Genomic DNA, 27,570 nt, shown 5'->3' with positions numbered 1-27,570 from the left:
AATAATCCAGTAATTTTGGGCCAAATCTTGGTTCTGACATTCACCAACTCTGGACATTGGGTAAATTGCTAAATTTCTCCCCTTTTTAGTTTCTGACCTTGTAAAGTTGTTGCAAGATAAAATGAGGCCACAGATGTAAAGCACCTATTAGTGCTAAGTGAATAACTTAAGCCTCCCTTGGGGGGAAAAATGTCTGCTTGTAGCTGGGTCAAAAAAAAAAAAACACCACCTCTGGTGGAGTGGTGATTTGATCTTTTGAGTTCTGTGGCTAATCCTTGGATAATTAAAAGGCTGAATTCTGTATTAGGCTTGTGCTATTAAGCATCATGTACATATGAGTGCACACTTACCAACCTATCAACATCCACCCACCCTACCACACACACGCGCGCGTGCACAAATGCGCAAAATATAAACCAGTGAGGTACAATGTGTCCCTGATCTCAAGTCACTAAGAAGTGAACACAAAACAATAGCATGAAGGCCATTTTATCTGTCAAAAAATTAATGATAACTATGGTAATTATGAAGCTGAAAATTAATTTTTATGTATAGCATTCCACTTTCAGATCCCTGGAAGAAAGAAGCCAGGCTCAAGATAGAAAAGTATGCCATATTTCTAGAAATTATTAATTATTAAAATAGTGAATAAGCCAAATATAGGGCTCCTTAGTTTGTTTTCTTTTTTTAAGAAATCATTCCTAGAAATAAAAACTTAATTACATGTGACCTCACTTAGAATTACTGAAACACAGTTATTTTTATAAAGAAAAATAACACTTACTTTTTTAAATGAACAGCTCTCAATTTGGAAAGTCTTCTTACCTGTTTGATTCGATGAAGGCGGCTGATGGAACCACGAAAGGGAGATGGTGGCAACAACTGAAATTTGAAATGTAGACGTCAAGCTTGCTTTAGTGTTTCTGATTAATTATATCTAAACCTTAAGTCAATTAATTGTATATAAACCTTAAGTCAATGGGAATCAAAAGCAAAATATTTATTTAGTGCCTCATGCACGCCGGCAACAGTATCAGTTAAGTTCAAAGTTAAAAAAAGATCCAACTGGATCTTGACTGAAAATTATACTGATCAAAAAATCAACACTTTCCAAAACAGAACAAAATCACTGTTATCATGAGAAATATAGAGCAGAACATCAACAGAGGATTTTGTTCATCTCTACCTTTTCTTTCCTAAGGCACTAGATCTTAAAATTGCCTCATTTCTCTTGCCAGTTTCAGCCATCATTAAAGCTGAGTGAGAGGTGTTAACCCCCACAAAAAAAAAAAAAAACGCTGAAACAGTCATTGAATCAGTAGCTTGCTTGCCAAGCATACCGCTCAAAAATCATAAACAGAATAATGACATCAAAGAAACTGAAATCTAGCTGGGGAAACCAAACTTTCATAATATAGAATGACTTTAAGGTAGTCACTTTCAAGTCATTTAGCACATTTTACTTTTGGTTGCTAAGATACTTCCTGTCTAGGTCCTTTCTCTTTTTCAGGGCTACTTTTTCCTTTTTAGTCTTTTCTCAAAGCTCATGAGGACCTGTACAAGAGGGGAATGAAAGAATGGAGGGATTTAAAGCTAAGTGTGAAAATGAGGCTTGAAAATTACCTTCAGAATTCATTTGTAAACTCTTTCTGTACCGTGCCTATTTCTTGAAATGCCAGATAATGTGTTTTCAAATTCTATAAAGAGCACATTGAGTTGTACATTCAAAATATTGAATGAGGCTGGGTGCAGTGGCTCATGCTTGTAATCCCAGCACTTTGGGAGGCCTAGGCAGGTGGATCACTTGAGGCCAGGAGTTCAAGACCAGCCTGCCCAACATCACGAAACTCTGTCTGTACTAAAAATACAAAAGTTAGCTGAGCGTGGTGGCCCGTGCCTCTAATCCCAGCTACTTGGAATTAAAAAAAGAAAAAAAGAAAAGACCAGGAGGCCAGCCGCCATGGTGGCTTATGCCTATTATCCTGGCACTTTGAGAGGATCACTTGAGGCCAGGAATAAAAGACCAGCTTGAGCAAGATGGCAAAAACCCACCTCTACAAGCAAATACATATAATGAGCACTGAGCTAGGCCCTGAGGACCCAAAGATAAATACGAGATTTTCCTGTCCTTGAGCAAGTCCAAGTCTAGTTAAGGGAAACTAGGTCACAGTCAAATGGCAGAACAGAGTTTTATGATTTGAGTTCAAAGCACAGAGAACACTGTGTGGGGTCTTAGAGAAGACTTCATAGAGGAGTAGCAATTAATTAGAGAAGAGGAGGGAGGACGTTTCAAGGAGTGAGAGGAAACAGGCAGAGAGGAATGTTTAGGGAACAGGGAGGTTCAGGGTGGATGAAACTTAGTATCTGAGAGGGTTCAGCAGGAAACAAATTTAGGGAAATTAAGCTAAAACCAGATTGTAGTTTTTGGACTTTGGCGTTTGAGCACAGTAGGAAACCCAGAGCAGATTCCTCTGAGTTCTCAAACCTCAAAGGTTCTTTTAAACAAGATCATATCTGCTTTAGAAAGGTATCCCTAGCAGCATCATGCATCGATGGTGGATGGAAGAGGGACTAGAAGCAGGGTCACGGGTCAGGTCACAGATGGTGAGAGTCTAAATGAAAACGGGAGGGCGAAGAGAAGGAGGTAGATTGGAGAAATGACCAAAAGGAGGGCAAAGAGGTTGCTAAGGTTCCCAGTGGAAACCAATAGATGGAGCGTGGCCATGAAAGGCAGTAAGAGGAGTGAGTTAGTGAGTGGTGAGAAGATGAGTGTTCGAAAAGTATGTGTTGGGCCAGGTGTGGTGGCTCACGCCTGTTATCCCAGCACTTTGGGAGGCCGAGGTGGGCAGATCACCTGAGATCAGGAGTTCGAGACCAGCCTGGGCAACAGAGTGAAACCCTGTCTCTCCTAAAAATACAAAAATTAGCCATGCATGGTGGCAGGCACCTATACTCCCAGCTACTGAGGAGGCTGAGGCAAGAGAATTACCTCAGCGATTGAACCCGGTAGGCAGAGCTCGCAGTGAGGTGAGATCGTGCCACTTCACTCCAGCCTGGGCAAGAGAGCAAGACACTGTCTCTAAATGAATAAATAAATAAAATAAAGTATGTGTTGGATAAATAAATGTTTCTATGAAGCAGATAGTCTGATATTTTATTGGGTTTTAAAATGTATCAGATGACTTTTTAAGGAATACATTACCTCACTCATTATATGTTGCTTAAAGTATTAAAATCCATTTGTTTTTTCATATCATTTGCTAAAAAGTAGAAGAAACAGCCAAGGTTGCAAAAAGAACTACAGAAAATTGGTACGTGGGTAACTGAAAATTCACTACATATAAACTTTGACAATTAGCAACAGCTACTTTACCACAATAATTTGCTATTGTCAGAATATGACTGTTAAGTAGTGCAGTATTTTTTGAATGCTGACTAGGTTTAATGAGCTATTTTTCTGCTCAGAGGGGGATGAGAGTTTTTTGTTTAAAGAAAAACAACTAATAAGCTGCAGTTATTACCCTCAGAGACCTTACAATCCACTGAAGAGACCAGTGTCGGAAGCAGATTTTATATAAGAGACAAGGAAGTGCTCGTTAAATGAAAACAAAGTGGGGTGGGTATCAGAAGCAAAGATGAAGTGGGTGTGTGTAGGCGGTGGGAGGTGGGAGACAAAGAAGAAAGGCTTAAGGTGGTATATCAGTTAGACCTTGTAGGACAAAGAGTTTGTCAGCATAAGCAACAGAAAAGTGAAGGTGCCTGGCATGTTTTAGGACAGTTTACTGGCCCTGTGTGAGTGGAATGCCAAGAGTTGATGGAGGGAGAAGGGACTGTGAGGCCAGAAGTGTGAAGATACTAGAAAGCTTTAAATGCCTTGCTCAAAGAGTTTGAACTGTGAAAAAATAATCTACTCTGGTACATATAGGAGAAAAGCAGGTTACACCTAATGGCACCATCTACATAACTTTGGAATAGACATACTCAGGTATCATCAGCCCTGAGCCTGGTTCTGTTGCTATCCAGAGGATGGGTATAAACATGTCACACTGGACGTGGTGGCTCATGCCTGTAATCCTAGTACCTTGGGAGGCCGATGTGGGTGGATCACATGAGATCAGGAGTTCCAGACCAGCCTAACCAACATGGTGAAACCCCGTCTCTACAAAAAAAATACAAAAAGGACAAAGAGCCAGGTGTGGTGGTGGGTGCCTATAATCCCAGCTACTCTAGAGGCTGCCACAGGAGAATCACATGAACCTGGGAGGTGGAGGTTGCAGTGAGCCAGATCGCACCACTGCACTCTAGCCTGGACGACAGAGCGAGACTCTGACTCAAAAAATAACAACAAAAAAAATGTCTGACAGCTGTGGACTATTGACTGGTGTGTAACTCAGACTGGCCTGTACTAACCATGTTCCAGGGTTGATATTTTAAGAAAATTTGTAATTCAAATCAATAATGCTACTAGCTGACCCTTCTCACAAAAGTCAGAAATCTTTTCTGGATAGAACTTACATTAAAGGGATGTATTGGATATATAATTTGTTGCTATAGGCAACAGTGTTATGAACAAGAGTTGCTGTTTCAAGCATCTATTTATATTAAATGTGATAATGGTGATAATGCATGTAATGTGTTCAGCACAGCATCTGGCACATAGTATGTGCTAAATGAATGATAATTATAACTACTACCACCATTATTATTACCATCATCAAATACTCTAGAATTCATCATTTAATTATACATAAACAACTTGGATTATATGCTGCACATTTATAAAACTAGGCTATCTGTCCTCTGCTACGTAGCAGTTTTTAGTATTTTCATATACTATTGGATCTTTTATTTATTTTTAATAGATTTTATTTTTTAGAGTGCTGTTCGGTTCACAGCAAAATTGAAAAGAAATTATGAAGAGTTCCCACATACCCCTGGCCCTCACACATGTGCAGCCTCTCCTACTATCAACATCCCTCACTAGAATGGTACATTAGTTACAACCAGTGAATCTACATTGGCACATCATTGCCACCCAAAGTTCATAGTTTACATTTAGGTTTACTCCTGGTCTTGGACATGCTAAAGGTTTGGACACATGTATGACATACATCCACCATTAGAGTATGGTACAGAGTAGTTTCTCTGCCCTAAAATTCCTCTATGCTCTGCCTATTCATCCTGATTTTTTTCATCTTCCTCTTCCTCCTCCTCCTCCTCCTCTTCTCCTCCTCCTCCTCCTCCTCATTCTTCTTATTCTGTCTTAGTCTGTTATCCAGGCTACAGTACAGTGGCCAAAGCTTGGCTCACTGCAACCTCTACCTCCTCGGTTCAAGTGATTCTCCAGCCTCAGCCTCCCGAGTAGCTGGGATTACAGGTGCACACCACCATGCCCAGCTAATTTTTGTATTTTTAGTAGAGACAGGGTTTCACCATGTTGGCCAGGCTGATCTCAAACTCCTGGCTTCAAGTGATCCGCCTGCCTTGGCCTCCCAAAGTATTGTGATTACAGGTGTGAGTCACTGTGCCTGGCCGTGATCTTTTTGGTTTTAACAGAAATTGACTTACATTTTGGCTCATTATAAAGCATATATATTTAATATATATAATTTAGTACATTCTGAGTCTTTCCATGTTAAAATTCATGTGCAACACCATTTAAGTGCTGAATATTATACTATAAGGATGTACCATAATAATAAGCAGCACTTTTATTATATGTCACATATGTTTTATCTCAATTCTTTCTTTTTGGAGATGGAGTCTAACTTTGTCGCCCAGGCTGGAGTGCAGTGGCACAATCTCAGCTCACTGCGACCTCCGCCTCCCGGGTTCAAGTGATTCTCTGCCTCAGCCTCCCAAGTAGCTGGGATTACAGGCACCCGCAACCACGCCCTGCTAATTTTTGTATTTTTAGTAGAGATGGGGTTTCACGGTGTTGGCCAGGCTGTTCTCAAACTCCTTACCTCGTGATCCACCTCAGCCTCCCAAAGTGCTGGAATTACAAGCATGAGCCACCCCACCTGGCCTTATCTCACTCAATTCTCACAGCAAACCCATGAGGTAGGCATTATTATCACCCTCATTTTGCCTCAGGAAAACTGAGGCAACTTGCCCAGGGGGTTATGTAGTCATTGCTAGAACCGGAATTCAAATACAGGTAATGAAGAATCTGTCGATTAACCTAGTCCCTATTGTTAGACATTCAGACTGTTGCCATATTTTTTGCTAGCTCATCTAAACAATGTTGTAATAATATCTTTTAAGCTAATGTTTGTGTACATCCTTAATTCCTTGGCATAAATTCATAGAGCTGGAATTTCTGGGTTGGAAGGTTGTTGACACACATTGCCAAGCTGCCTCCAGATAACTTACACAAATTTACTTCCCAGTAGCGTATTAGAATGCCGACTTCCTTGTACCCTTTCAACATTAGATACTGCGATTTTTTTCTTTTTCACCTTGAACCTCTGATGTTGCTAATTCAAAAAAATATTTATATGCCCATTCTTAAGGCATACTATAAAAATAATCAAATTTTCAAAGCAAGCAGAAAACACTGTGATTTACACAGTTTTGGAGATTCTTCCCCAGTGTTTTCCTTCAGTAGCACTAATTGAGAGGTTGTGCAGTAGCACGAACAGAATCTGAAAAATTTAGTTTTTCCTGAAAAAATCTCATATACACGTGGATATATGTGTACATGTGTACATTTTGTGTGTATATGCATATACATGTATACATGTATGTATACGTGTACACAGAATACACATATACAAATATACATATATATACACAAACACACCTTTCAAGAAGCAGAATTTTATTATTTTATTATTATTATTATTATTTTGAGACAGAGTTTCGCTCTTGTGGCCCAGGCTGGAGTGCAATGGCACAATCTTGGCTCACCACAACCTCCGTCTCCTGGGTTCAAGTGATTCTCCTGCCTCAGCCTCCCAGGTAGCTGGGATTACAGGCATGTACCACCACTCTTGCCTAGTCATGTATTTTTAGTACAGACAGGGTTTCTCCATGTTGGTCAGGCTGGTCTGGAACTCCTGGCCTCAGGTGATCTGCCTGCCTCGGCCTCCCAAAGTGCTGCGATTTCAGGCGTGAGCCACCACACCCAGCAATGAAGATGCAGAATTGTAATACGTTTAATTCATGCTACTGAAGTTCACATCTTCATCAATCAAATGCACAGAAAATTCACAATATATAATATGAAGCTTTATGGTTTGTGAAGTTTATAATTTAAGGAAAAAGATCTGCTAAACTGAACTTAAATGTATACATATATTTTCTATAGAAATTATGACACTGGCTGTATTATAATGACATGTCATAAATAAGACAATTACTTTTTATTTTTTATTTAACTTTTATTTTAGGTTTGGAAGTACATGTGAAGGTTTGTTACATGGATAAACACGTGTCACCAGAGTTTGTTGTACATATTATTTTACTTTTTGTTTTTGTTTTGTTTTGTTTTTTGAGATGGAGTCTTGCTCTGTCACCCAGGCTGGAGTGCAGTGTCGTAATCTTGGCTCACTGCAACCTCCACCTCCCAGGTTCAAGCGATTCTCCTGTCTCAGCCTCTTAGGTAGTTGAGGCTACAGGCATGTACCATCATGCCTGGCTAATTTTTTTTTGTATTTTTAGTAGAAACGTGGTTTCACCATGTTGACCAGGCTGGTCTCAAACTCCTGACCTCAGGTGGTCTGCCTGCCTTGGCCTCCCAAAATGCTGGGATTACAGGTGTAAGCCACCGCACGTGGCCTGTTGTACATACTATTTCATCACCCAGGTATTAAGCCCAGTACCTAATAGTTTTTGTTTTTGTTTTTGTTTTGAGACGGATTCTCGCTGTCACTCAGGCTGGAGTGCAGTGGCATGATCTCGGCTCACTGCAACCTCTGCTTCCCGGGTTCAAGCGATTCTCCTGCCTCATCCTTCTGAGTAGCTGGGACTACAGGCACATGCCACCATGCCCAGCTAATTTTTTTTTTCTTTGTATTTTTAGTAGAGACAGGTTTTCACTGTGTTAGCCAGGCTGGTCTCGATCTCCTGACCTGGTCTCGAACTCCTGACCTCAGGATCAGCCCGCCTCAGCCTCCCACAGTGCAGAGATTACAGGCATGAGCCACCACGCCCAGCTAATAGTTATCTTTTCTGCTTCCCTCCTCACACCCTCCCCACTCAAGTAGACCCCAGTGTCTGTTGTTTCCCTGCGTTCATAAGCTCTCATCATTTAGCTCCCACTTATAAGTGAGAACAACATGGTATGGCAAATTTGTTTCATAAAATAATGAAAGATTTCCTAGAAGAGATTATTTTTAATGGCTACCTAAGGGATGGGAAGGAACCAGTTTAGATTCAGGCAAAGGTTTAGGATTTCCAACTGAAAAACTTTATCCAGGAAATCGTGAGAAGACTGACTGAAATTGATGATACCAGCAGGGAGACAGTGTGAAATGTCTGAGGTAGGTAGGATTTGAACTTGAGCTACAGAATCCTAAGCCACAAGAAGGCCTTTTAATTGGACAAAATGTGGATCAAACATTGTATTGGCTGATTCTTTTAGTAATAATGTGAGAAACTAATTGTAGAAAACAAGATTTCTGGAAGAGAATTGTCCCCAAATTAAGTACTACAAGTGGCGTTTGCAAAGGAATTACCTTAGATATTTTTTCCAACAGGAAACAAAATATTAAAATAGAAATAATGAGTTTCCTCAGATGTAATAAACCTCACTGATATCTTTTGTGTAAATTTCCCACTGTGCCTTTCTCTCACACTCCAGGAGAGTAAAAAGTCCTTGGAAGGAACTAAGAGTATCAGCACCAAGGAACAATGTCATGGTGTGAAGCAGGCTGGGAGTGGAAGTAGGTGAAGGTTAGGGAGGGTTCTGGGTGAAGCTAATTCCCAACAGTTATCTCCAGTGAAGGAATTAAGATTGGAGGAAAAACCAAACTTAGTTCCATTTAAGAGAGATCACCATAAACTAATGTTGCAAAGAAATTAAGATTTTTAAAAATTATTTTTCAGTTTCCTAGGTTTGCTGTTTTTAAGCCATCTTGAACTACAGTAACTAGAGATAAAATGCTCAGAAAATCCTAAACAAAGAGTTGTACACTATGTTCATATATGTCTCTGCCTAGTTTCAGAAATGATTTAAGGTGGCCTATAATGCTACTTAACACCAACTGAACATGGACTGGATGCACAGGGCACAAAGCAGGGCAGGAATGTACTACATGCTCGTGACTTTGTGGGCCATACAGTAGATTTGGGGTTTGTGGTTGCCAATGTGAAAAGCAAAATCTAATGAGATGGATGTCAGTAGGCATAAAATTAGAACAGATGAATTGCTCAAGAAAAGCACAACCTTTTTTCTTAGGCAGATGAGACATTCCCCTTGCTTCCTTTGGAAGAGGAGGGGGTGGGGATGGAGAAGTGAGGCAGTGACACGCAGATTGAGCAAAAGTGCCAGAATTCCTGGTGGGAGAGAAAGAAACAGACATGCCAACTTCAGAGTTGTTAAGAGATAAAGCAAAAGGGTGATTTGAGAGAAGGCAGTCTCAATGTCAGAAGAGGTCTTCAGGCTTCTGCTCAACAGAAGTGGGTGGAGTGATTTCCTGAGAGAAGTGAAGAAAATATTTGCACTTAATTAAACAAAATAATTGTGAGAGAACAGTTTTTTTTAACGATGCTTAGAAAATATGCATCTTTATTTATTTTTGTGTTGAATGAAACCTATGGTTCTTCAATGCCTTCTGTCACAGTGATTTGTTTCTAAAACATTGCTTTACCTACATATGTAGACACACGCGCACGCGCACACACACACACACACACACAAACACACACACATTTTTTTCTCATATGAGTCTCTCTCTGTTGCCCAGGCTAGAGTGCCATGGCGCAACTACAACCTCCACCTACCAGGTTCAAGCGATTCTCCTGTCTCAGCCTCCCGAGTAGCTGGGATTACAGGCGCTTGCCACCACACCCAGCTAATTTTTGTATCTTTAGGAGAGATGGGGTTTCACCATATTGGCCAGGCTGGTCTCAAACTCCTGACCTCAGGTGATCCACCCACTCTGTCGCCTCCCAAAGTGCTGGGATTACAGGCATGAGCCACCGCGCCCAGCCTGTTTAAGTCTCTTCTAACTGGATTTGATTGCTTTTGCCAAAAGCATTCTAAGTCATCATGTCATTCTCCTAGATAATTCAGCACTTCTATGCTACAGGTAAGTATATACTTATAAATGTATTATAATAATAATGAAGTGATACTTTGACACAATAAAGACATGCACATAGTATTGTTATAGCAAGCTAAACCAACAAGCTTTGAAATCCCCATCATCCAATAAGGTAAAATGACTTCCATTCTATCAAACACAATCTGTTATATAAGATGGTTTATTTTAAATATGCATTATATTAAACTGAATGTTATGCAAATTAAGAGCCTAGAATTCCTAAGGAATGTTATGCATTTTAAAAATGCCTAGTATCCTTTTAAGTGTTTGGTACTAGAAAAAAAGATTTAATAATAATAATTTTTAAAAAGCCAAGTATACTGGTTGCTAACTATATGTACTATCACTGATAAACACATGTAATACTTATTGAGCATTTAGTATGTGCCAGTGCTGTGCTGAGTGCTTTATACTGATCAATGTAATCCACAACAAACCTATAAAGCAGTTACTTTTACATTCCCATTTTACAGATGAGGAATTTGCCCCCCAAATAACTGAGCTTGGATGTACAGTGCCATTTTTTTCTTTTGAGACTGAGTCTTGCTCTGTAGCCCAGGCTGGAGTGCAGTGGTGCAATCTCGGCTCACTGCAACCTCTGCCTCCCAGGTTCAAGGAATCCTCCTGCCTTACCTTCCCGAGTAGTTGGGATTACAGGTGCCTGCCACCATGCCTGGTTAATTCTTGTATTTTTAGAGATGGGGTTTTGCCATGTTGGGCAGGCTGGTCTCACACTTCTGACCTCAGGTAATCTGCCCACTTCAGCCTCCAAAAGTGCTGGGATTACAGGTGTAAGCTACTGCACCCGGCCGTACAGTGCCATTTATAGGTCCTCGCCTCTCAGTCATTCTTCAACCCAATTAAATCTGGCTTCATCTCACCCCACTCCTCCTTCAACTGAAAGTGTTTTCAAATATAAAAATTTGGCCAGGCTTGGTGGCTCACGCGTGTAGTTCCAGCACTTTGGGAGGCCAAGGTGGGTGGATCATGAGGTCAGGAGTTTAAGACCAGCCTTACCAACATGGTGAAACCCCATCCCTACTAAACATACAAAAATTAGCCGGGCGTGGTGGTGGGCACCTGTAGTCCCAGCTGCTCGGGAGGCTGAGGCAGGAGGAGAATCGCTTGAGCCCAGGAGGCGGAAGTTGCAGTGAGCCGAGATGGTGACATTACACTCCAGTCTGGCAACAAAGCCAGACTCCATCTCAAAAAAAAAAAAAAAAAAAGACTGGATACGTATGGAAGGCTTTGAGAGGTAAGCAGGTGATCAACAAATATTGTTGAATGAATGAGTAAATAAGTGGAAAGAAGAAAGATTCATTTAATGAACAGTTCTAATTTCTCCCACTATAACATTAATGCATTTGTGGAAATAATATTGAGTATCAAAATCTATGAAGAGGAAAATGTTTAGTTTTATGATTAGTGAGCAGTATTTTTAAATTGATATCAAGATATAATATTTCACTACAATGTATTCAATAGATTTTCTCACACTAAAAAATCATATTATAAGAGAAATCTGTAATACATAACATATAAATTACCAAACTGATTCAAAATGAAATAGAAAATCTCAACAGACCTATAACAAGAGATAGAATTGGTAATAAAAAACCTCCCAACAAAGAAATGTCAGATGGTTTCAATGCCGAACTCCATCAGACATTTAAAGAATCAACACTAGGCCATGTGCGGTGGCTCATGCCTGTAATTCCTGCGCTGTGAAGGCCAAGGTGTGCGGATGACCTAAGTTCAGGAGTTTGAGACCAACCTGGCCAACATGATGAAACCCCATCCCTACTAAAAAACACACAAACAAAAAACAAACAAACAAAACTAGCTGCGCAGGGTGGTGGGTGCTTGTAATCCCAGCTACTTGGGAGGCAGAGGTTGCAGTGAGCCAAGATTGTGCCATTGCACTCTAGCCTGGGCAACAGAGTGAAACTCTGTTTCAAAAGAAAAAGAAGGAAAGGAAAAGGAAAAATACTCAGCAAGTAAAAGAAAACTTCCTTAACATGATAAAGGGCAGTTACTAAAAACTCACAGCTAATATCATATTCAATGGTGAAGGACTGAAAGCTTCCCCCCTTGGATGAGGAACAAGACAAGGATATGCACTTTAGAAACCAGAGAGAGGTGGTGGGTGAACAACATTGTGAATGCACCAAATGCCATTGAAATGTATACTTTAAAATAGTTAATTGAATGTTATGTGGATTTCATCTCAATAAAAAGAAAATCAGCCAGGGGCAGTGGCTCACGCCTGTAATCCCAGCACTTTGGGAGGCTGAGGTGGGTGGATCACCTGAGGTCAGGAGTTCAAGACCAACTAGGCCAAGATGGTGAAACCTTGTCTCTACTAAAAAAAAAAAATACAAAAAATTAGCCAGGTGTGGTGGTGGGCACCTGTAATTCCAGCAACTCAGAAGGCTGAGGCAGGAGAATTACTTGAACCTGGGAGGCAGAGGTCGCAGTGAGCTGAGATCAGGCCACTGCACTCCAGCCTGGGCAACAGAGAGAGACTCCATCTCAAAAAAAAAAAAAAAAAATCATATAATGAATCATGTATTCACTTTGGCTTACTGATGTACAAGTATATTCCCTATGTTTACAGGATAATTAGTAGAAAAGAGTTATAATTTAGAGATTACATTATAACACCATGAAAAGCAAATTTTATTTACAATTCAAGATAAATCTGAGATAAAAGTCTAACTAAAAGCCTGAAAACTACTTTTAGGAGAGTCTGCAAATTTTCCTCTCAAAGTTAGAATTTTCTTTAAAAAAAATTGGCAACCAGATGGTCTTATACATAAAATCTCAATGTTAAATCCATATGGGATTTAAAAATTAATTCTGTTGCAGCTGCAGCAATCATAACTGTAGTCAGTGTGTTTATTTTTCCTTCAGTAATGTTTGGAGCAGTGTTTCTCAAAGTGGGAACTTGTTAGAAAGGCAGATTCTCAAGCTCCACCCCCGATCTACTTAATCAGAAACCCTGGGGGTGAGACTCCCGCTGGCCATCTGTATTTTAATAAGCCCTCCCTGTGAATGCTCATGTTTGAAGACCATTAGTTAAGACCAATAAGCACCAATCTTGGACAGGGAGGCCACTATAAGCATTTTCTTACCAGAGAATGTTGATTCCCAAACGTTTTTCTGTTTGTCCTAACTCTTAATGTGTCAGCTTGCAACACCTGTGAATTAAAACTAAAAAGAAAAAACATTTGTTATATAAAATCCATTACAAAATTCTTTTAAAGCAGATTTCAAATACTTAAACAGCAAGGGTAAAGGCAAGCTGTGAAAAGGTAGAAATTCTCTCTCTCTCTCTCTCACACACACACACACACACACACACACACACACACACGGCCTTAGTTGGCTGAGCCTAAACAAGTCTCCATATAAGGTAAGGAATTCTCTAGCATACTACTTTACTTCTAATTATGCTACAGAGAATAAGTATAATTTATTGTGACCTTGGAAATACATCGTTTTCAGTGTAAACCTGTAAATGATTTAAATTTATGGTCAGAGCAACAATGTGCAAATACCAATTCCCTCTCAACTCCCAAAGTGTCACATGAATAAGAGGAATAACCAATAGCAGGGGTTGATGGAACTGAGATTTTTCACAGATGTGTTTTGTTTGGCCTACACAGTGTTAAAAATGTTTTTGAATTTGTTTTGTACACTGTGAGATTTCGCATTAAGAAAAAAACCCAGATTCCAACTTTCTGGCTTCCATTGAAAAGTGGCAAGATTTTGCAATACTGGGCTGCATTCCCATGATAACAATGGACTGAAGTTGTGCAGCTGCAGCCCACTGAAGACGGATCTGTGTCCTCAGGTTTGATGGTTGCCCACCCAAGTGAATCCTATTTGACCTTGTAATCCCGAAGAAATCATCACGTCATTTTTTTTTTTTTTTTTTGAGAGACGTGGTCCTGCTGTATATTCCCCAGGCTGCCCTCAAACTCCTAGGCTCAACAATGCTCCTGCCTCAGCCTCTCGAGTAGCCAGGACCACAGATCCCAGCTGTGCCTGGCATTTTTTCCTTTTTATTATAACTTTTTATTTTGAAACGATTTGAGACTCACAAGAAGTTGCAAAAAGAATACAGACGGTTCGCATGCACCCTGCATCCAGGTTCCTTCTATATGAGAAATCATCTGTAACCTTTTTTTGTTTTAGCTGCCTATAGCCAATCAACTGCCAGTATTTTAGATTTTACCTCTATACTCGCTCTCTCTGATATCCACCTGATTCTTTTCAGGCTCCTTGCCAAAAACCAATTCAAGGCCTTTTTCCTTTTCTGCAGACTGCCAGAGTCTAATTGGGCTCCTTGCCTCTCTTCTTTCCGTTCTCCAGGCTATCTAACAGACTACCGGGGGCACCTTCTTAAAGAACAGTTTGCTCACAACGTTCAGTGACTCTCTTCAGTGCCTGTCAAATTCAATTATGTTCTTTACTATGACATTCAAAGCCCTCCACAGTTTGGCTCCAGACTCTTCTATTTCATGGACAAGTACAATTTCAAAACAAAATCTAGGCAGAAACATACAGTTGCCACCTTTTTCTTTTGCCAAGTCATTTTTTTAAAAAAAAACTCCACCATTGGCCGGGCGCAGTGGCTCACACCTGTAATCCCAAGACTTTGGGAAGCCGAGGCAGGTGGATCACGAGGTCAAGAGATCGAGACCATCCTAGCCAACATGGTGAAACCCCATCTCTACTAAAAATACAAAAATTAGCTGGGCGTGGTGGCGCCCACCTGTAATCCCAGCAACTCAGGAGGCTGAGGCAGGAGAATCGCTTGAACCTGGGAGGCGGAGGTTGCAGTGAGGAAAGATGGTGCCACTGGACTCCAGCTGAGTGACAGAGTGAGACTGTCTTAAAAAAAAAAAAAAAGAAAAAAAATCCCACCACTGACCAACACCATCATTTCATTTGTAAAAGGACATTTTGGTATTTAAAAAATAAGAGAGTAACAGTCTCAGAGTACAGTACAGCCCTGCCCAGGAAGGACAATTAGCAACTACATAATGACATCTTTAATTATGCCGTACTTAACTTCTCTAAAAGCATGGATTGGTAAAAACTTTGTCTGAGATCAGCACTGATCAGCAGATGAACATTTGGGAGTCAGGAGTTCAGGCAAAGTGGACCATTCAGTTCTCTGAAATATATCTATGCTTTTCTGCCTTCAAGTCTGTTGTATATGTAATACTTAAAATGCTATCCCAACCATTGGCCCCCTCTCTTCCAGGGTATATCCTATCAATCCATGAAGACCCATCTCAAATGTCACCTTCTCCTTCTCCCTCCCTTTGAATTCCCTAGCACTGTCTTTAGCTCCCTAAGCACTTATCTGACTCTACATTTAAGTCCTTTGAATATTAATATTCCCTATTAAAGCTTATTGATCCCCGAGATACATCTTTGCAACATAATTTGCATACAAGAGATCGTAATTCAGTATTTTGTGAATGAGAAGGTATATGGATGTATCTAATTTTACTTCCATTCCCAGTCATTTTCTTCGTGAGAATAGGAATATGTTCTGTCAGTCACTTATAAGAAAACTGGAGGGACAGTAATGGGCTATTTCTTTCCACTCTCTTTTGTGTATGCGTGTAGGGGGCCTAATACGTAGGGCTGGCAATGATATATTCTCCCCTAAATTTGTTTGCCAATTTTAGTAAGACTGTAACTGAAAGAAAGAATTCAGGCAGCATATACTTCGACTGGTATGCATCATTCAACATGAATTTATAAAACGCTAGGTGATATCTGAACTGAGCTAAGTGCTACTTCTAACTTGGAAAAAGCAGAGATAGTATATGACTGGATGGATGTTCAACGTTCCACATCAAATGATCAATAAAGAGCTCTGGCTAAACTATAATAGATTTATGTCATAATATTCCCAAAGCAGTAATTTTTCATGGCTGCTATTCTTCCAGATCCATAAGAGTTCAATAAACCAGAGGGTGGGCAAACTTTTTCTGCAAAGGGCCAGAGAGTAAACATTTTAGGCTTTGTGGGCCATATAGTATCTGTTGCAACTCCTCAGTTCTGCCACTGCAGTGGGAAAGTAGCCATAGTTAATAAGTAAATAATCGGCCGGGCGCGGTGGCTCAAGCCTGTAATCCCAGCACTTTGGGAGGTTGAGGCGGGTGGATCACGAGGTCAAGAGATCGAGACCATCCTGGTCAACATGGTGAAACCCCGTCTCTACTAAAAATACAAAAAAATTAGCTGGGCATGGTGGCACGTGCCTGTAATCCCAGCTACTCAGGAGGCTGAGGCAGGAGAATTGCCTGAACCCAGGAGGCGGAGGTTGTGGTGAGCCGAGATTGCGCCACTGCACTCCTGCCTGGGCAACAGAACGAGACTCCATCTCAGAAAAAAAAAGAATTTAGGAAGTAACAGTTTAAATGCAGGGTCAAGGTAGAGGTTTTTAAGGTAGGGAGACACTGGCAGGAATACAAGAACCTAATCTCTGAGTCTTTGAATAATGGTCAGAGAAAGAGAAGTAAAAAAAAAAAAACTCCTAGCTTTAAATATAGTTAGACACCAGTAATAAAGTCAGTCACCTACAGAGATAAAGAATATAAAAACCAAGAGGTTCAAAACTTTTGACATTGGATTTTTTATTAATACAAGATATACACAAAACAGTGCAGAAACTTCTTCAAAACAGTAATACTGTATTGAAAAGAGTTGACATGAAAGAAACAAATGTAAGGAATTTAATTCTGCAAACACTGGTGCAAGAGGGTCCTTATATAGAAGAAACATCAAGCAAAATTCGAAAACTACTTGAAAGAGGTGCAATAATGTATAGCAAGCTAAATTTTTCTACAACAGCACAAAACATGCCCTCAGATTATTTGGGTGACCTCAGGCATGTCACATCATTCCTATGTTACTTCTTTCCGATGGATTAGAGTCCCTGGACTCCGTCCACTTTGTGGTTTCTAGATCTTTAACTCCTACTAAAGAAATATGCTAGTGACTCTCACCTTTCTGAAAATAATGCTTTACTACCAGGTATAGATTAGAAAGAGGGAGCACACAAGTATTAGAGGGCCAAGGAAGGAAAAAAGAAAGAGAAAAGTGAGCATAATACATACGCAAATGAGAACTGAGGTAAAAATGAATTCAACTAAGGCTCAGTGTAATCCTAAATTTTTCTTGCTTCAGACTAACTTTTCTGACCACACCCTACATCTTCTTTTTTTTTTTTTTTTTTTTTGAGACGGAGTTTCGCTCTTGTTACCCAGGCTGGAGTGCAATGGCGCGATCTCGGCTCACCACAACCTCCGCATCCTGGGTTCAGGCAATTCTCCTGCCTCAGCCTCCCGAGTAGCTGGGATTACAGGCACGCGCCACCATGCCCAGCTAATTTTTTGTATTTTGAGTAGAGACGGGGTTTCACCATGTTGACCAGGATGGTCTCGATCTCTTGACCTCGTGATCCACCCGCCTTGGCCTCCCAAAGTGCTGGGATTACAGGCTTGAGCCACCGCGCCCGACCCACACGCTACATTTTCTACAAAAGCACAAAAAATGCCCTTAGATCATTTGGGTAAGTTCTCTGACCTCAGGCACATCACACATCATTCCTATGTTACTTCTTTCTGATGGACTAGAGTCCCTGGACTCTGTCTACTTTGTGGCTTCTATATCTTTAAACTCTTAGTAAAGAAATATGCTAGTGACCCTCATCATTCTGTACAAATTTTGCTTCACACATCAGGATCTTAAGCTATAGAATCCAACATTGTAGCTATGCTCTAATATGATAAAAGCAAAAAAAAAAAAAAAAAAACACACAAAAACCAAATCACTTGCAGAGCAAAACAAGGTATGAAGGGATAACCGAGATCTGTTTCCAGAACTTTGAGGATTAGGGAAGGGGCCTAGCCCACGCCTTCTCTGGCGTATTTAATACATTAAATAGGATCTAAAGGTTCTTTCAAGTCAACATCCTCCATCATTTATTTGCAACCTATTTCTTTGTTTTACATTGTCTTCAATAAAGCCAGCATTCTCCCTACTGCTCTCTTCTCCTACTAGAATGGGTCCCTTAATTCCTTTATTGCCACAACAGGATTAGAGCAAAATCCTGAGTGTATAAAATGTTCTTGTTCTCAGCATAACATGCAGAGTTCCCATTCTATTTTTTCTGCCAGCCTATTTTAAAAAGGCCATGTATTTTCTTTTGGTCAATCTGCATTTGCTTTTCACTTTGTGAACAATATATTTTCTCCTACTTCAAATGACCCAAAAGTAGCATTTATTTAGAGTTAATCAGCTTAAACATTGGTTAGCAGTGGACAGAACAGTCGTTTAGGAGTAAGGAAACAGAGATTCCTAGTACTGGATCTGCCGCTAAACATGTCATTTTGGAGATTTATGGGCCTCAGTTTGCTCATACGCTAAACGAGGAGGGTAAAGCTGGTCTCTGAATCCCTTCTTGATGGTCTATGGTATTGTGAATTACAACTATCAATTAGTATGACGCCACAAAAGGTGAGGAGCAAAGTTAGTAATGTATGTAGTGAATGCATTTTTCAGATATTTTTACACTATCTAGAAAATCTTATAGACTGAAATGTGAGATCCAAAATCTCATTTTAAAACTCTAGTTTAAGAAATAAGATTTAGTAATGCTAGACCTTCAGAAATACAGTTAACTATCACTTAGTGTAGTGTTTTAAAATCCTTTTTCCATTATTGACCCTCTGAAAAGTCTCTTTAGACATTTTCCCCAATTGCTCCCCCATGAAATTTTAGTAACACATATGTACTATATATATGTACTGTATGTATATCTGTATACATAAAAAGAGCAAAAATTTTTCACACTCCCCCAAGAACTATTTTCTCCCCCTTTGGGGAGTTACCACCCAGCATGAATGTGTAATTTAGGAGATCAAGCTTCTGTGGTATCAAAACTTTTTGCTCCAATAAAAAATAGGTGTAGGCAGGGCCCGGTGGTTCACATCTGTAATCCCAACACTTTGGGAAGCTGAGGCAGGCAGATCACCTGAGGCCAGGAGTTCCAGACCAGCCCGGCCAATATGACAAAACCCCGTCTCTACTAAAAATACAAAAAATTAGCCAGGTGTGGTGGCGGGCTCCTGTAATTCCAGCTACTAGGGAGGCTGAGGCATGAGAATCGCTTGAACCCGGGAGGTGGAGATTACAGTAAACTGAGATCATGCCACTGCACTCCAGACTAGGCGACAGAGCAAGACTCCGTCTCAAAAAAAAAATATATATATATATATATATATGTGTGTGTGTGTGTGTGTGTGTGTGTGTGTGTGCGTGTGCGTGTATGTGTTAAAAAGTCCAAAGCTTATCTGCTTGACAACCATTTTCATTCGAGAGGCTGGAGGTGAAGGTCAGAGGTGACAAAGCAGCTGAAATGACAAATATTAGAGTCATGGCAGAAGATCTGGAGGCGAGTGGGGGAGGATGCTAAATTTCTTCAAAGGAGTAAGAAATGGGGTGAAGATAGAAAAAAGTCCTGCTCCACACCAATTGGCTGCTGCCTTCGGGTCCGCGTGGACTGTCAGGAGAGGATATTCAGGTTTAGATGTCTGTCAACCTCAGGGGTGGGTGCGCACTCTCCCTCAGGTCAGCCCATCCCACTACCCCCACCCAAGGTTGAGGGTGGGATTTCTGGACACCAGGAACAAGGGAGATACCTGCGGAACATCAACAAATAAAGGGACGGGAATTCTATAGGAAATCACTTTCCAGAGCACCTGCTCCCCACCCGCTTGCCTCCTCCAGTATCTCAACCCGGCTCACCCAAGTCCATTGATCAAAGGGGCACTGCTGCCTCCTCTCAGAATGTTGCTGTCTGAGGTGGTGGAAGTCGGCGGCGATTCGAGATTTAGTTCCATTTTCTCCTGCGCCATGTCTGGGTCGACGAATAAGTTCTCAAGGTTTTCCCGCTCCAGTTCACACAAGGAAAGCCGACTGAGTGGCAGATGATGTAAGAAGAGAGGCAAAGGGGAAAAAAAAGAAGAGGGGAGAAAGCTCTTAGGTGAGTGGGGGTGCCCACCTTTGCAGCCCTAACATGCCTAACATCAGGGAGCACAAAGTTAGGCAGGACTGGCTCCGAACCGCCTATTTCCCATGATCTGGGTCTCTAACAATGAGAAGGTCCCCCACCTCCAACTCTACAATGTAACTGGGAAATTTAACCTGTCACCGCCGCAAATCCTCTTCGTCTCTCTCAGCCCTGGCAATTCATGGTAAGCCTTTCGGGACAAAACAAAAACTACAACCTGTCGCCTTTGACAATCAGCTGGGTTCCGTACCTCAGAGCCCGCGCCACTCTTCCAGCGAGACCACAAGCATTGTGAGTCACATGACGTCACTTTACGCGCCTTTGTCAGCTTTCCCAGTGGCGCATGCGCAAAGAGGTCGCTTTCTTCCCCACGTCCCGCCCTCTTTCCTCTTTCCCCAAAGCCCACCCGCCGTGGTTGTGCCTCTTTTCTTTTGCTAACCCTGGCATGGTTTCCCTAAGCATAATTTAGAAATGAAAGCGTTGGGAGGAGTGAGTTCCTTTTTGCTCTATGCCTGGTACTCAGTTTTCTCATCATCCCTTTATGAGGGAGGCCAACAAGCTTCTAACCTCCCATGATGCATTTTTCCATCCTGTGGCAGCAGACACACTACACCTCTGCAATTTTACAAAAGCAAAAGTCTGAAAAGGAAAAGATACTACTACCTAGGTGCTTAGAGGCCACTTGGTCCCAAAGAGGCTTGCTAAGGCGCTAACCTAATTTAGCTCATTCGGCAAACTAATCACTGTTTTCGGTGTGGTTTCTTTCTTTTATTTAGCCATAATTGTACAGTGTGGATTTTTTTGTTTGTTTTTGAGGGGGTGTTCTTTGAGACAGAGTTTCGCTCTTGTTGCTCAGGCTGGGGTGCAGTGGCCATGGTCTCGGCTCACGTGATTCTCTTGCCTCAGCCTCCCGAGTAACAGGCACCCACCACCACACCCAGCTAATTTTTGTATTTTTAGTAGAGACGGGGTTTCACCATGTTGGCCAGGCTGGTCTCAAACTCCTGACCTCAGGTGATCCGCCCACCTCCGCCTCCCAAAGTGCTGGGATTACAGGTGTGAGCCACCACGACCAGCCACTGTGTGTATTTTTACATTATATATAATCTGGCTCCTCACATCTATTCATATAAAAAACAAAGACCTCAGCTAATTTACAAGATTTGAGTTAAAGCAGTAAGACTTCTTTTTTTTTTTTTTTTTTTTGAGACGGAGTTTCGCTCTTGTTACCCAGGCTGGAGTGCAATGGCGCGATCTCGGCTCACCGCAACCTCCGCCTCCCGGGTTCAGGCAATTCTCCTGCCTCAGCCTCCCGAGTAGCTGGGATTAAGTAAGACTTTGCTTAAAACAAATATCGCCCAGACACGGTGGCTCACGTCTGTAATCCCAGCACTTTGAGAGGCCGAGGCGGGCGGATCATGAGGTCAGGAGATCCAGACCATCCTAACCATAGTGAAACCCCGCCTCTACTAAAATACAAAAATTAGCCGAGCCTGGTGGCGCGTGTCTGCAGTCCCAGCACTCAGGAGGCTCAGGCAGGAGAATGCTTGAACTCGGTAGGTGGAGGCTGCAGTGAGCCGAGATCGCGCCACTGCACTCCAGCCTGGGGACAGAACAATCAAGACTCCGTCTCAAAAAAAAAAAAAAAAAAACCTCAGAATTTAGTATCTATGTAAATCAGTGTTTCCGTTTCAGCTAATATTAGAGGCTCTATACATTCTAACAATGCTGCCATGGCTCATATCATTTTAAGAACTGCTCTTTTAGAAGTTTTCACCACCAGTTCATGAGCCACATTGAGTACTGAAGTCTTAATCCCATGCTAATAACTTTGCAAAACCACACATTTTAGTAACCACAGAGAGAACTGGCAGAGAAGGCAAATAAATCTAGTGAAATGGGAGTTATTAATTAAAATAGTCGTAACACGGCCAGGCACAGTGGCTCACGCCTGTAATCCCAGAACTTTGGGAGGACGAGGCCGGCAGATGACCTGAGGTCTGGAGTTCGAGACTGGCCTGACCAACATGGAGAAAATCCATCTCTACTAAAAATACAAAAAAATTTGCTGGGTATGGTGGCACATGCCTGTAATCTCAGCTACTCAGGAGGCTGAGGCAGGAGAATTGCTTGAACCTGGGAGGCAGAGGTTGCAGTGAGCCAAGATCACAGCATTGCACTCCAGCCTGGGCAACAAGAGTGAAACTACATCTCAAAAAAAAAAAAAAAATAGTCATAACACTGGAATAGCACTATACAGTTTATGAAATGTTTCTTCTTTTTTTTTTATTTTTATTTTTTGAGATGGAGTTTCACACTTGTTGCTCAGGCTGGAGTGCAATGGCATGATCTTGGCTCAGCAATCTTGGCTCACTGCAACCTCACCCTCCCAAGTTCAAGCAATTCTCCTGCCTCAGCCTCCAAGGTAGCTGGGATTACAAGCATGCGCCACCACGCCCGGCTAATTTTGTATTTTAAGTAGAGACAGGGTTTCTCCATGTTGGTCAGGCAGGTCTGGAACTTCTGACCTCAGGTGATCTGCCCGCCTTGGCCTCCCAAAGTGCTGGGATTACAGGTATGAGCCACCGCACCCAGCCTACAAAATGTTTTCACATACTTATCTCCAGTGGTTCAATCATCAATCCTGCTCAGCTAGCCAGTGGTGAACTTAAAATAATGGGACAGTCCTGAGATAGTTCGTGACAAGTCACGACATGTAAGATCATAATTATTTATTCTTTGTTCATTGTGGGAATAGAATAAGACAAACTTGATTCCATTAAATAGAATTAGATTACTTAAATCCCAGACATCAGAATGATTTGGAGTCTCCGTTCCTGATATAAGACAGATTACTAATAGCTACCATTTATTGGTCACTTACTATGTTCGAGGTACTGTCCTAATCACTTTAAATATATGATTGCATTTAAAGTTTACAATAATTCTGTGAGGTAGGCACCATCACAATGTCCACTTTTCAATGGAGGAAACCAAAGCCAAGAGGGGTTACTCACGTTACAACTACCAAGTGGCAAAGCCAAGATTCCTCTGCCCTTCTGTTTAAGTAAAAAAAAATGAGGTGCCTCAGAATATCTCCCTGGACACAATTTCTGTACTCATAAGCATTTGGTAAATCCTTATTAAATTATTTTATGAATACATGCAGGTTTAAATAGCCTATCTTGCATTGCTATCTTGTAGAGTAGGTAAATCATTTCTATTTTACAGTTGGATAAAATTCCAAAGAGATTAATAGCACATAATTAGATACCAGCAGAATTCAGGCTAGTATCAAGATCTCCTAAATGCGGCTGTTAAAATTCCTAGGGTACTTGGAAAGTTTATAAAAGATGATGGTTAAAGCTGAGTACATTCAGGGTGAATGCAGAAGGCAGTGATTAAAGACAGAACAGAGTCAAAAACAAATTGTCTGAATAACAGAAAAATGTGGAGCACACCAGCGAACAAGTGAATTTTACCTCCACTCTGTTCATTTTACTTTTCACCATTTGCTGGTATTTTTGGCAGGTAATAAGGTTTCATACGTATATTTTGAATAAATGGACAAAATCTCATCCTGCCTAAGCATGACAAATATCTAATTTTTAAATAAGTACAATAACACTAAGAAAATAGGTATACTGGGCCAGGTGCTGTGGCTCACACCTATAATCCCAGCACTTTGGGAGGCCGAGACAGGTAGATCACAAGGTCAGGTGTTCGAGACCGGCCCGGCCAACATGGTGAAACCCCATCTCTACTAAAAAAATACAAACAAATTAGCTGGGCTTGGTAGTGTGGGCCTGTAAACCCAGCTACTCAGGAGGCTGAGGCAGGAGAATCGTTTGAACCCAGGAGGTGGAGGTTGCAGTGAGCTGAGATTGCACCGCTGCACCCCAGCCTGGGCAACAGAGTGAGACTACTTGGTCTCAAAAAAAGAAAATAGTATAATAAAATGACAAGGAAGCAGTGACCAAGGGACTATGTTTCTAAGAAAAGGATTTAGTAGTATGAAAAACTAAATATATGAGATAGTAATAAGTTTACAGCTATTATCAAAGAGAAGGAGCTCTCTTTAACTAGAGAACAACTACGTGTCAGGAACCCCAAACCTGTAAAGATAGAAATAGGACTCATAGTACCTACACAAATTGGAATATCAAAAGGAATAAGTAATACAAAAACACCGAGAATTCTATATGCTACAATGGCAAACACAACATTAAATAAATTGCTTTTACTTCTCCCCATTTCCACCCACATAGTATTATACCAACCTCGCTGATCCGTTCTTTCAGTTCAAGGGAAATACGCCATGATCTTGGGATACTGGTTTTCTTCGATCTAGACTTGACACTTAGGCTACTCTTCTCTTTGCATATTCCAGTCTGCTGCCGTCTGTCCCAGGCCTTCACCTATAAAAGTAACCAACAAACACGTGATAATCAGCTCTCTATTCTCCCAGTTGTCATGGCAACCTGGAAGCTACTACAGTGTAACCTTTTGTTAACACAAGAGTAAGTCAAATACAAGTCGGAACCAAATCTACAAACAACAAACACCCCAAACCTTCCCAAAGGATTTACATGAAAGGTAAAAGAAACTGGCAGGCAAGAAAGATGTGAATAAAACCTGAAAATGATGGCCCCAGTAGCACTCTTCTACTCACCTATCCTTGAATTTCCCCTAAATTGTTAAGCTCCTCAAATTTAGGGATTCAAGGAAATTGTTTGACTTCTCAGAGTTAGGGTCAGTGCAAGCTGCGGCCAACAAATGATTGTTTAGTAGCTATTGTGAACAAAAGAATATATTGTAATTTCTTTTGAGCGTGGAGTAGGAGGTGGAGCTGGCCTTAAGGGTTGCTGAGACCTTGAGATAAAAACAGATGCAGAAGTTGCTCAAAAACAGAAGTTGTTATTTCTAATCTAGCTGGGAGAAAAATACAGGCAATGTAAAAGAAACTATCTAAAAGTACTTATAGATCCCTTATTCTATACAGGCAGAAAGCATAGACAGTGAGGAATAAAATGACAATTGGCCTTGGCAAGTTTCGTATGGGACAATGGCAAGCAAAATTATTATTTCTTGCTGAATTTTGAAAGCAATTTCATAAGTATTACATTTCAATGCAATGGTCTTCTCTTCCCCAGGGTCATTCGAGTGGGGAGGATTCGCAGGGTTTGTGGAGTCCTGATAAGATATGTAAGCAATAGTGAGAAAGGGGCCCCAGGTGGAGAAGAACAATGAACAACTGTTCCGAGAAACCTAGGGCACATGTACCTCCTTCCACAAGTGGGCCCGCAGCACGGCTTCTTTCCACAAGTGGCTCCTCCAGCTTTCTCCAGCCCATGCCTCTTTGCAGACAGCTCCTCCTCTGCAGCTGCCTGTTGCATCCTTGCAACATATTTTCCTACCTTCTCTAATAAATCTGCCGTTTTTTACCTACGACTATCTTGGTAAATTCCTTTACCACCTGCGCCACTGGCCAATCACACCTGCAACATTTTGGTGGCCTGTATAGGGACAGTACTTGGGGACCTCTCCCCTATTCTCTCCCTTTCCTGCAATTCCAACGTCTTGGTGGACAGCATGAAAACCCTGAGACAATTGAAAGTCCCTGGTCAGGCCTGCTCCCCAGTGGAGCAGAAAGTCCTGGTGGAAAGACATCTGACTGCTGCCCCATGATCGAGTGAGAGTTCAGAGTTTGCTTTACTTTTCAGTCTTCCAGGGGGCAAACTCTAGTATCCCTCTGATAATTGATGGCAACTTGTCACGGCCATGCTCTGGTGTGGCCTGAAGGCCATTGTGGGTGAACAGGTTTGGCTACCTTGCCCAGAAGAAAAGAAGGCCCTCTCCTATCCCTCCTGGTGAAAAGTTCTGCAATCTCTATGTGATACAATTGGCACATATGATCTGGGGAGCTCAGAGGCCCTCTTTCTTACTCTAAATTCTCCTGTGAAAACAGCCAGACCTCCTGCTCTGGACATTCCCAAATTAGGTGATCTCAAGCTGGCTCAAAGCAGTGAGTCTCCCCATTCTGGTCGTCTCTCCCTGGATGGCACCAGGCTGAGTTCTTCCTTTACCCTTTTTCCTGGTTCCTGGCTAATCATCCAACGCAAGTCTCCAGAACCAAGATGTTCTTTCTTTTCTTTTCTTTTTTTTTTTTTTTTTTTTTTTTTTTTTTTTTTTTTTGAGACAGAGTTTCGCTCTTGTTACCCAGGCTGGAGTGCAATGGCCCAATCTCGGCTCACCGCAACCTCCCCCTCCCAGGTTCAAGCTATTTTCCTGCCTCAGCCTCCCGAGTAGCTGGGACTACAGGCATGTGCCACCACGCCCAGCTAATTTTTTTTGTATTTTGAGTAGAGACGGGGTTTCACCATGTTGACCAGGATGGTCTCGATCTCTTGACCTCATGATCCACCCGCCTCGGCCTCCCAAAGTGCTGGGATTATAGGCGTGAGCCGCCACGCCCAGCCTCAAGATGTCCTTTCTAATAGGTGCACTGCCCTTTAGAAAGTGCACTGGAGGCCGGGCGCAGCGGCTCACACCTGAAATCCCAGCACTTTGGGAGGCAGAGGTGGGAAGATCACCTGAGGTCCGGAGTTCAAGACCAGCCTGTCCAACATGGCAAAATACCATCTCTACTAAAAATATAAAAATCAGCCACGTGTGGTGGTACATGCCTGTAATCCTACCTACTCGGGAGGCTGAGGCAGGAGAATCACTTGAACCTGGGAGGCGGAGGTTGCAGTGAGCCGAGATCGTGCCACTGCATTCCAGCCCGGGTGACAGAGTGAGACTCCATCTCAAAAAAAAAAAAAGTGCACTAGAATCCTTCAGCAGATGTGTGTTGAGTCCTCTTCCTTGGTGGCAGGGGGGTGGAGGGCGATGGGTACTGTCAGGGGTGCCTCAGAGAATGTGATTGGTGTCCGCAGCAGACATTAGCCCCCAGCAGCTCATCGTTTTCCACTCCCGCCATGGGACAAACTCTCTCTATTCCTTCAGACACCTCTGGGTCGCATCCCAAAACATTGAGACAAATGTAACCCTGAGATTCAAAAAGAAATGTCAAATTTCCTTTTGTAATACAGCACGGCCCCTATGCAGAAAATCCTCTAATTAGTCTCCTCAGGCTTTTATAACCAAGAGCAGAATAAGAACAGGGCTAAGGAGAAAGAAAAACACAGGGACAAG

At 41.7% G+C, this 27,570-nt stretch overlaps 1 protein-coding gene across 6 annotated transcripts in view; it reads right to left on the bottom strand.

The window, feature by feature from the left end:
• PABIR3 (PABIR family member 3) overlaps positions 1–24,769 on the bottom strand; it is a 49,396-nt gene extending 24,627 nt beyond the window's left edge. For 3 of the 6 annotated variants that reach the window (XR_013531545.1, XM_008989934.5, XM_078362913.1), the window contains exons 1-4: positions 20,624–20,671; positions 20,109–20,279; positions 13,406–13,484; positions 826–882 (exon numbers count right to left, since the gene is read on the bottom strand). Coding sequence is in view for 5 of the 6 variants with exons in the window: in XM_008989934.5 (XP_008988182.1) it covers positions 826–882; positions 13,406–13,484; positions 20,109–20,218 (246 nt within the window). In the remaining variant the exon portion in view is untranslated. Of the gene's footprint in view, positions 1–825; positions 883–13,405; positions 13,485–20,108; positions 20,280–20,507; positions 20,672–24,653 lie in introns of those variants that run through there. The other 3 variants (XM_008989932.4, XM_008989935.5, XM_008989933.5) reach the window with 3 other exon arrangements.
• Positions 24,770–27,570: the final 2,801 nt, after the last annotated feature.

Source organism: Callithrix jacchus, chromosome X (genome assembly GCF_049354715.1).
Source record: "Callithrix jacchus isolate 240 chromosome X, calJac240_pri, whole genome shotgun sequence".
NCBI classification, from domain to species: domain Eukaryota; kingdom Metazoa; phylum Chordata; class Mammalia; order Primates; family Cebidae; genus Callithrix; species Callithrix jacchus.
This window is presented reverse-complemented; position numbering and strand designations above follow the sequence as displayed.